The sequence below is a fragment of the Trachurus japonicus genome, chromosome 1 (genome assembly GCF_045865225.1).
Source record: "Trachurus japonicus isolate A0001 chromosome 1, Traja_1.0".
Taxonomy (NCBI): Eukaryota; Metazoa; Chordata; class Actinopteri; order Carangiformes; family Carangidae; genus Trachurus; species Trachurus japonicus.
The window spans coordinates 3465471-3476697 of record NC_140907.1 but is presented as its reverse complement, the minus strand read 5'-3'; the positions used below and the strand labels follow the sequence as shown (position 1 = coordinate 3476697).

At 42.2% G+C, this 11227-nt stretch overlaps 1 protein-coding gene across 1 annotated transcript in view; it reads right to left on the bottom strand.

Moving 5' to 3' along the window:
• Positions 1–405: 405 nt before the first annotated feature.
• armh3 (armadillo like helical domain containing 3) overlaps positions 406–11227 on the bottom strand; it is a 29661-nt gene continuing 18839 nt past the window's right edge. Inside the window, exons 25-26 of the mRNA XM_085786929.1 lie at positions 6342–6458; positions 406–1666 (exon numbers count right to left, since the gene is read on the bottom strand). Coding sequence (XP_085643055.1) covers positions 1574–1666; positions 6342–6458 — 210 coding nt within the window. The 3' untranslated portion in view covers positions 406–1573. The remainder of the gene's footprint in view (positions 1667–6341; positions 6459–11227) is intronic.

Here is an 11227-nt window from a genome sequence, read left to right as displayed (position 1 = left end):
AGTGAAAACAAGAAGTGTATTAATGGCACCGTGCAGCCAAATTTGTTAGACAAAGTATATACTGTATGCTTAGCTTTTTCAGTCAGCAAGTCATAACTCAGACTTCACACATTCTGACAAGAAGTAAAGTAATGATGAAGCTGAAAACATTTGTTATCAGTGACCATATTCTCTGAATGAAACATTCATCTGTCACTTGTGTGAGTGGGGATAAGAAATCAAGCCTCCAACTGACATCTCATGTATCAGATTCCACAATGTCAGCAGAGGACAGAGTGTGTGTGTGTGTGTGTGTGTTAACTGATGAGGACAGCTGTTGGTAAAATAAAACAAAATAAAATTTCAATGTCATAATTTTAGTTTTCTGGAAGCTCTTTGTCTAGAAAGTTAAGGAGGAAACATTACTAGAGTAGGAAACCAAACTTTATTTAAAAAAGAAAACATAAATATACCTACAGGAATTAGAGACAAAAGAAAGAAGACCTTACACTTCATGAAATTGCATAATTCAGATCTGCTTCCAGTCAAAAGAATCATTTCAAATGTCGAGTGTGAAAGAGCAAAGAAGAGTTCAAACTGATGAATATACTGTTCAAGAGCCAGAAACACACCAGCAGTCATCATGTTGTAACTCATGATTAAATCATTGTCTGAACAGCTTTCTGTCTAAACTGGCCACTCACTTCAACACATTTGGTTTCATTTAATTCAAACTAATTCAGAAATGACTTGTGCGACTTGTACAGTAGTAAATGTTAATCATGGCTTTGTTCAAAAACAAAGGTTTGCAACAATAATAAAAAGTTGTTTTAATCAGTTCAGAGCATCTTCAACTTAGTTACTCAAATGTTCTGCCTCTTAGCACACATTTAAATACAAAATACTTGTACGTTTGTTTTGAACACATTGAGAGTTATGTTAACATTCACACAACAAGCATTCAGCTGCAAAGAAAATGTTAATGCTCTAATTCTCCAAGAGGATTTAAAATAAGACTCAAACTCAAAAAGGCTCAGGATCACCATTACCAATGCTGTTGTTAGGAAGTACACCATGTTCGACTCAAAGCCTAAGTCTTGTGAAATAATTACTGGAGAGAGATAAGTAGAAATCATGTACTGTGGCAGCGGAAATGAAGATCTGGGTTAAAAAAACAAAACAAAAAAAAGTTTTACTCTTAAATCCAAACTTTCATGTGTCAGTTAACAGTCCAGCCAATACTGCAGATTGCACACAGGGAACCAGTGCGAAGTGGGCACTTCCTTTAAGACTCACACATACACACACCAACGACCAGCAAAGGAGCAAGTGTGGAAAGTTTTCAGGTTTTTCCTCAAGGTCCATCGAGCCCGTCGAGAGAGTCCATGTCTGTGGGTTCCCATTGTTCAGTTCACAGGAGAGAGGGGGTGAGAGATCAACACAGCTGACAGAAAGAACAACTGAGGGTTGCACTGGTTTGTGTTTGTAAGTATGTGTACAAGTCCACACGCACAGAAAATACAATGTGTATGTCCATCTGAAGGGAGGTGAAGCCTGGGCCGGCGGGGGCGGGGGGGCAGAGGGGTGGGGGGTCTCAGGAGATGGTGGAGAACTCTTTGAGCAGGACGTCCTGGCTCAGTGTGTTCAAGGAGACATTCTTCCTCACATTCAGACTGATGGAGCGCACCTGAGGACACACAATTATCACAGGTTCAAGAGGATGACATGGTTTAATCCCACTCCAGTCAATCTCAGCACATCTCCTCACACTGAGGGCCCAAACATCAATTCACCTGTGGCTGTTGATTAAAGGGATAATTCAGCATTTTGGCAAATTGGCCCATTGCCATAATCCCTGTAGTCATAACAGTAGGTTCATTACCTTTACTTGTCGGTGCAAGCTATTTTTAGATCGGCGGAGCAGAGCTGCAAGCTGTCCAGAGCTACGCTATAGAGGCAAATGGGATTTCTTGGTTTCCCTCATCAAACTCATCAAATACACAATCCAACAACTCCAAAACGCTCCCGTCGAGTAGTTTTTGAGGCAAATACAGAGACTGCTTGCCGAAAAACTGCCCCCGACAGGAACACGCATCAGCGGTTTTGCATGAATTTACCTCGAAAACAACTCAACAACGTAACGCTCCGTTATTATCTCATAGCGTGGTGAATGTGCAGGTCACAACTTGTCCACCAGAGCGTTTTGGAGTTGTTGGATTGTGTATTTGATGAGTCTGATGAGGGAAACCAAGAAATCCCATTTGTCTCTGTAGCGTAGCTCTGAGCAGCTCGCGGCTCTGCTCCGACGTTCTAAAAACCTCTTACACCAACAATTAAAGGTGACGAATCTACTCCTTAGACTATAGGGATTTAGCCTGATGCATCAGCCGCTTATTTCATTACATTTCATATAGCGTCTGAACACCAGCCATAGGGATTCGTTTGCTTCCGGGAGGTGGTTGCTTACATTTGCTTCAACTAATCGCTGCTGCTTGGTGGTCACGTGTGCTATACACCGGTTAAGCTCATAGGTTAATCTTGAGCGCTTGAGTTCAACGTCATCGCCTTCACTTACCCGTCTGTTCGCTGATTGGTCCGTCCGCCAGCAAACCGAAACGCATTGCTAGTGTCCTGACTACATGGTTGAGGCAAATGAAATTTGCCGGAACCAGTAGGCGGCGCTAGCCTGGCTAATAGGGATTATGGCAATGGGAAAAGTTGCCAAAACGTTGAACTATCCCTTTAATATAAGACCCTCTGACACTGAATGTGTTTTGTTTGCTCCATCCAAATCACAGGAAATTTACAAATGAAAGCTCATTCTGACCATTTTTAATCAATTTCTATTTTTGCCTTCTACTAGGGGACTTCTACTTTCACATGGAAATTGTCTGATGTCACTCTTATCTGCAGGTTGTTTCAAATGAACCTGCGCTACAAACATAGACGTCAATTCTAATGAGTTTTATTATGGGAAGTAAAGGATGTGACATTTCTAGAGGTTTGGTTTGATGCTGTTTGCATCTATGTTGAACCCTCTTTATTCATCTTTGTCTAATAAGACATTTGCTTACAATAAAAACATGTTACATGGATTGAATATCTCTTTAAAGATGACACATCATTTATTTCAATATGCTGTCCCTATAGTTCCTATAACAAGTTTAATAACTTGTGCTTCCCTGCTATCTCTAGAGTTTATGAGGGCTTTATTATTTTGAAAATGGTGAAACCCCAGCACATCAGTAGCAGGGAGAAGCTGGAAAAGATTACATTTTAATTTTTAAAACTATAATTTGCTGCACAAACACTGTAGCTTGAAAGCTCTGTGTGTTTTTACTGAACCAAAGAGGCTTGCACTTAGGAAACTGGACTCTGTTCACTGTCTGTTACAAGAAGCTTTTCCTCAGCTGTCAATTTAAAGACCTTGTTTACACTAAACTGCAGCGGTCTGCGTCAAACACAACCTCCGTCAGTTGTGTGGGGACAGAGAATCTGGCTAAGAGCCATCGTGCCCCTTTAAAAAGAAGTGTCCTCTATAGCTGTGAGGTCGACTCAGTGCAGTGTGACGCAGTGGGCTGGATCAGTTTGGGAGGAACCTGAGACTTGGCAGCTAGTGTTGTATGTAGTACTCGAGACCACATTTTCAAGGTCTTGGTCTTGTTGCGGAATCAACTACATTTTGGTCTTGGTCGAACTGAACTCGGGACCAGTCAAGACCACAGCTGCAGTGACATCTTTTTTTTTTAAACCTCAAAATGTCTCTGTCACTTGATCACTTTGGTTTATGCCATGTAACAATATGTTTCCTTATGTAACCATCTGAAAAACCTGGTTGCACTAGTGTCAAAAGTGGGAGTCTTAAAGGGATAGTTCACCCTAGAATGATATTTCGCTCATTATCTACTCACCCTCATGTTGACTAAGGGCTGGAAGAATTTTCAGAGTCCACCGTCCCTTCTCTGAGTTACAGGGGGTCTTGGCGTAGCAGTGCATGTCCATATAACGGTTGCAAAGGGACACCAGAGCTCTTCGTAAAAAAACACACACAAAAAAACATCCAAATACCTCCATGATGCTCGTATGTAATGTCCGTCTTGTGCTGAAGCCCCAAATTGCGTAATTGTCCCGAAAAAATTAAATAAGTCTATATTTTAAGCTTGTTTGTAGCGGAAGCTTCTCGAAGCTCCTCTTCCTGGTCCGTCCAAATCTCGCGTGATTCGCAGTAACCGCACTGACGCCGGCGCAAATCACGCGAGATTTGGACGGACCAGGAAGAGGAGCTTCGAGAAGCTTCCGCTACAAACAAGCTTAAAATATAGACTTATTTAATTTTTTTCGGGACAATTACGCAATTTGGGGCTTCAGCACAAGACGGACATTACATACGAGCATCATGGAGCCGGTATTTGGATGTTTTTTTGTGTGTGTTTTTTTACGAAGAGCTCTGGTGTCCCTTTGCAACCGTTACATGGACATGCACTGCTACGCCAAGACCCCCTGTAACTCAGAGAAGGGACAGTGGACTCTGAAAATTCTTCCAGCCCTTAGTCAACATGAGGGTGAGTAGATAATGAGCGAAATATCATTCTAGGGTGAACTATCCCTTTAAGCAGGTTCTGTGTTGCTGTGTTATTCTGTTCAGTCCAAACTTTGTCTCAATTAAATATGGTGCAGATTTTATATAAAACTATATTTTCTTTTTGGCTGAGGAATAATGAAAATGTCAAGCCACATGATTATTATGTAGCCTCGTAAACCAGCCTCTCGCGGAAATGCATTTCATTTCATTTCTCGGGAGAGTCTGGCCTCATCCCCCCTCTAAGCGTTTGGGGTGGACGGGAGCTGGGCGGGAGTAGTAGTAGCAAAGACGGTTTAATATCTTTGGTAGTAGCGTTGACAGACAACCCCATTCAGCCAATCAGCAAGTTGGTGTAGTGACGGGGCTTTGCACCAGTCGGTCCCTGATTGGCCAACGTGCTGTGTCAATCACAGCGGGCGACGCTGATTGGCTCGGCCTTCTGAGGGTTTCAGTCCAAACGCTTAGAATGGGGATGAGGCCAGACTCTCCCTCGGAATGAAATGAAATGCACTTCCGCGAGAGGCTGGTTTACGAGGCTAATTATTATGAGCAATGATACTGAATATAGCAATAGTCTTGAAAATGGTCTCGCATTGGTCTGGTCTTGGTCTTGACTCTGTCTCGGGTTAGGTGGTGTTGACTATTAGGCAGTAGTCGAGTTGTAAAAAAAATTCAGGGGGGATGGTCAATTTTTTTCACCTTATTAAAAAAGGGGGGGTAGTGTAATTCATGTAAATTATATTATAAAATTCTAAATTATATATAAATATATATATTTTATTATTATTATGGAGCTTCTCCAATAGTACCAACTCAGCTGGGCTTTCATTGATTTGCCATCTTTATACAGCACTGTAGGGGGGTCTGGGGGCACTCCCCCAGAAATTTTTTTGGGATTTTTAACACATAAATAAGGCATTCTGGTGTACTCTGAGGAGAAAATAAAGGGAGAGGCTACATTGCTTCACATAAAACATTTTAACAGCCAGGTAACCAAGGTGACAATCTGAACTCTAGCGATAGATAGCGTTCCGAGCGGTTCCGAATCACGGAAAAGGGGAGAGAGAAGTTTCTGCAATTGTGGTGACTCGCGCCAGCAGGGCAGACCGCCGGTGGGTCAGTGGACCGGCCCGGTCCGGCGTGGTGCTGCAAGTGACCCGCTGACGTTAGTGTGTTTACATTTTTCTAACGTCTATGAGCGCGAGGAGTGACTATTCTCGGTCAGAGTTTTGTTTTTGCTCTCCAGCCACAGCTCCACACTAGTTCTGAGTTCACTTTCATACACTTAGCCATTCTTGTCATTACAATGAAAGGAAGTGTAGTCAGTAGGCCTACTAAATGGGCTTTTTAAACCAATAAAACACGGAGGAGGATTCTCGCTTCTACAACACTTCTCTCTGATTGGTCGTGGCGTCGTGCCTGTGTTGCATTCACTGTGACCGGGAAATTACAAAACTACCTTCTCAGTTAATGTGCGCTTCTGTTTAACTCCGTCTGAGAAAACATCCTGGACCTGGGCAATATAAGAAATGTTCGGGGCTAGAGCCGGGAATGCCCAGGCCAGGCGACAGCCTGAATATAATTATGGTTATGTCCAACATTTAATGTAAAAAGGGGATGGAGAGGGGGGATGGCATTTTTACAGGGGGGATGATTTTGATCGTTTTTATTTCAGGGGGGATGCCATCCCCCCCCATCCCCCTCAACTCGACTACTGCTATTAGGAGCACACATAACGTCCCCCTCCCCAACACCCACAATGCACTGCTGTTTATCCTACCAGCTCCTTGAAGAAGGCAGCCTCTTTGGGCTGCTCAGAGTATCTCTCAAACTGGTCCAGACCATCCTGGAGCTTGAGGGTCAGCGTGTCATAGTTGGATCGTACCACCTCCAACACCTGACGGGAAAACAGCAGAGAGAGGAAACGAGCTGACACTCAACTCCATATCACACTCATGCTGCTGCATCTTGAAACACCAAACAGTGAAATATTAATCAGGGATTAATACTTTATTACAACATTTTTATTCATGAGATCATGTGGATGATGTGGTTGCAACAGTTTATCGTGGCATTTGGGAACCTCTCTGAGTTATTTCCACTGTCTGCTCATTGTGAGATCAACTGGTTTCTGAGATTCATTGGTCAAAGAGGGAAGTTTTTGTCTCTGGTTTATTAAGTCCTGGACACCTTTGCACCAAAGGGTCACTTAAGAAAAGAATCTCTCATCATTGTGAGGTCAGGGTTCAAATACAATCAAATCAAATACAGTATAGTGTGTGTGCTATGCTCATAAGTGCACAAAACACACCGAGATAAGAGGATAATTATGCAGATCCTCCACCTTGCACCTTTGCCATTCCACCGTTCAGCCATGAAACAGCCACCGACGAGACCTTTTCCATTATTGTATTAATGCGTCTGCATCGCTCCACACAGCATGCAACACTCACAGCGAGATGCATGAGCCGCATTTTGTCATGCCTCCCACAGAGGCTCTGTAAACACACACATGCACAGTCTCACACACACGCTCTTCTCAAACACTTCCTGGTTTTATCCACAGGAAAACCAATGTTAATTTACATCTTATTGCATTTATGCATGCACAACACAAATAAATTCTCCTTCAGTCCAGGCAGTATACTGTTAATACAGCTGAATCATCATTTTATCAAGTATTAACAGAGGGTTGGGAGCACCAAAACATTTTTCTTGTGTTTAATTTTCTCTGATAAATCTACAGCTGTGCTCCTGGAAGAAAAAAAGTGCTGTTGTTTTTATTCAACCTCTGATGGTACACTGATGAAAAATTCATACCCATATCTCTCCCCCTCTCTACGCCTCTTTCTACCTCACAGCTCTCCATCACCCTCCCCTGCTCTGTGGAGACGTAGAGGCAGGTTTGAGTTGTTAAAGTTAGTTCCTCAATGGGGACAGAAGAGAAGGAGGGAAAGGCAGAGGAAGCGTGAGCTCTGACAAACAGGTCAAAGCAAATAAAAACACCAGATAAAGGAAGGGTAAATGAATAATCTCAGAAACGCTTTCATCATATGTTCTTTTAGAGCGCCGTCTCTCCGCATCGCCAGGCGGATATGATTATGTGCAGGGGGTTGTCACCGTGTTTATCTCGAAGCGTGGATGTAAAAGCAGCTCTTGTGTGCTGGAGTGTTTCGCCTCTCACATTGTTCACAGAGACAGACAGATTATTTTAATTCACTGTGTTTCTAGAGGTCATCCATCATCTGGTGTCACTTCCTGGGATGAAGACACTCCAGGAAGGAGGAGTGCTGCTCATCAATGGGTTTTAGTAAGCATGCATGCTTATTGTTGAGTTAAATTCTATATCGTAAAGCATGGAATACAAAAGCAGGGCTCCAGACTGCCCCTAAGATTTGAGACAGCGGAAGCACATTTTTCATCTAATGGCGCATGTGCTACCAGTACATTTGCCTCTGGTGAAACATGGAAGAGATGACTCAAAGAATGTGGAATCTGTCATAACAGGTGGCAGCCCAATGTGTGTGAGCATCATGAATGAAAAGGAAAGGTGAGTATTTGCTTTGCAAGGTTTACGGTGTGCGCCCCCCACTGTTTTTTAATGGGAGAGGAAAATTTCCTTTGCCCTTTGCCACTTCGTAGAAAAATTTACATGCACAAAAAGCTGTTCTTGTTATCTCCTTCTCTTTGCCCTTTTATGATAATAGCACTGTTTTATTCAGAGGGAAGATGTATCTTTCCTTGTCTTGTCCGTTCTCTCCTGCAGTTTTTCAGGACTTGACCACGACTTGAGTCTTAAAAGTTTTAAAGCAACAGCATTTTAACTCTTTTATCTCTAACCATAAAAATAACTGCTGGTTACTTACATCTAACATTCACATTTTGAAAATATACATAATGCTAGAATAGACACCACTTCACAATACAGACCGTGTTTTTGACCTAATGATCATTCATCTACATTTCCTTCATATTAAAGTAGGGTTGTTCGGTATACCGGTACTAGAGTGGTACCGGGGTACTAACGCATTTAAAACGGTACTATACTGCGCCTAGATGGGACCGGTACTTTCATTTTGCGCCGCCGGCAGTGGTGACGTCGCCGCGTGAAGTCGCCGCATTGTAATTTGAGCCGCGGCGAGCGAGTGAGCAGCCACAAACGAAGCAAGGTGCTTTTTTTAAAAATTACCATTACAGCGCCACCTGTCCATGTGCCTGTGTTTATGTGTGTGTGCGCCGCGCGGGAGAGAGAGAGACGGGCCGCTACAGACTCGTTAATTAATGCAAACACTGCTGGTTGATACGGTAAGTTTCGTTTTTACCGCGCACCACCACTGGCATGCATAGTCTCTCTCTCTCTCTCTCTCTCTCTCTCTCTGTGAGTGAGTGAGTGAACACAGCGAAGGAGAGCTACGCGGAGGAGGAGTGGGGGGGTGGGGGGGTGGATCAATTTGGTCTACGTATGGGAAACAATAGGTGTGTGTTTGAGTAAAATGAACGTTTGTGTTTCATTCTATAAACTACTGATAACAATTTCTCCCAAAAATTACAACTGGTCAAAATAACAAAAAAAGATGCAGTGTTTTCAGACCTCAAATAATGCAAAGAAAACAAGTTGATATTCATTTTTAAACAGACCACTAATGTTTTAATTTAGGAAGAGTTCAGAATAATATAGATGGAAATTTAATCCTGCAGCAGCAGTGACTGTTTACTGATTTAGTGATTATTTACTGGTACATATGTTATAGTTCTAAGATTTTCTATTAAAATAAAGCTAATAATGACATTTTTTGTGTTCTCTTTTTATTTGGAAAAGTACCGAAAAGTATCGAAAAACAGGTTGGTACCGATACCGGTACCAAAATGTTGGTATCGTGACAACACTATATTAAAGCCATATTGTGATTAGTCTACAATAAAACTGCCAACCAAAAAAGACAGCAGTTCTTTGAAGGCCTCCTGTGATACTGAGCATCAAGTCTTAGTGAAGAGGAGAGTTACAGGGTTAAGACACTAAGCTTCCACAGCTGCAATGTGATGTGTATTGATTGATTGTCTCTCCTTCTATGTGATCGACAAATTGGAAATAAATAAATCTAGACTGGAGATAAATCTGGCTTCATATACTGACGCTGATCCCAGTCAATACAGAGGAATGTGTTGGACAACACTACCTGGCACAACGGCTCAAGAAAGTATTCACATTTGAGATGGTTCATGTCATTTTAATTTGACATGATGAAAACGTACAAACAATTGTGTGTTGAGAAAATTCAACTATAACTGAACTAAGCTTCTTTTTTTAAAACACCGGGACAATAAATTAGTTCCTTTCCTCACCACAAAGACAAAGCAAACAGGACTGAACTCAAATGAAAGAAAAATACAAAAAGAGAGAGTTGAGCTATCCTGTATTTAAGCAGATGTGACAGGAGGCAGTGAAGCTCCTGTCCTCATCATTTAGAGAATCTGACCAGCTCTCATCACGGCTGCCACTTAAATCCTTCCACATCATTTCACTCAGTTAGGAACCTTTCCGACATCCCTGGGAAATGTCTGTGCCAAGTCCTGTCAAGGCATTATTGAGACAGTGTCCATGAGAATGCGACAGACAGACAATCTGAAAGCGGCAGTCCTCTGGCTCTGGCCGTCGCCGGCACAGAGACACGAAAAAAAAAGCACATATGAAACAACTGGCAGCTCACCGACTGACACTGAAGCCAACTTCTGCCTTCCCTCTTTGTTGTGAATAAATCTAGCAGATAAAAGCAGAGAGGTAATTGGGGAATATAATGACCAAATCCATCACTCTGTTATCAGCTTGTTAAAAAAGGGATTCCTGGCCGTTTTCCTGCCCTCACTGATTTGACAGAAAGAATAAAGTCTTAAATGGAGCTCACAATTTTCTAATCAGTTCCACTTCCCCCCAGGCCAGACTCACGGTTTTCCACCAATAATGAAGGAATAAGTCAGCTTTTCAAAAGCTGTCCAGTTGCTTAATGACTCAATTCACACTGTTTGTTTTGCAGTGAAACTCTTTGTGCATGTATAAATAGTTTTTACTTCTACAGGACCAAGTGAGAGAGAGACAAACTGTGATATTTGGAGTCATCTACAACTATAATAAATCAAACTTTCCTTTTATAGAAATGTTTCCTTTAAAAGCACAGTAAGAGGAGAATACTATCTTTGTTTAGTTGACATGTTTACAAGGTGCTGCATTTTTAAACAACAAAGATGAGTGTCACCATCAGCGTTAAAATATTTGGTGTGAATTTTGTTGTGTGCAATGAATCAGCCCTGATTGGTTTGAAGCCTAGTGGTGTGTGTGAGATAACGTCGTCTCTTCTAGGTGTCTCATCACAGTAACCCATGTCTGAGTCATTCATCTCTGCCACAGAGCCCTAACTCCTTCTTGATGAATAGGCATTCTTTCAAAATAAAATGCAGCGAGGCCCTTCTCAAACACTCCAGAGTCCTGAATGTTTCCCTCTGTGCTGTAAAATATTTATAAGATTTTCCTTTGAAATCACAGGAGCGACGTTTCAGGAGAGTTCAACCCCAAAGGCCCTGAGATGCTGCTTAAGTTCATTTTTATTTATAAGCAACTTGTAGGTGGAGTGTAAGTGGAGGTTGCTGTGTTGTGCTGTGTTGTGTTGTGTT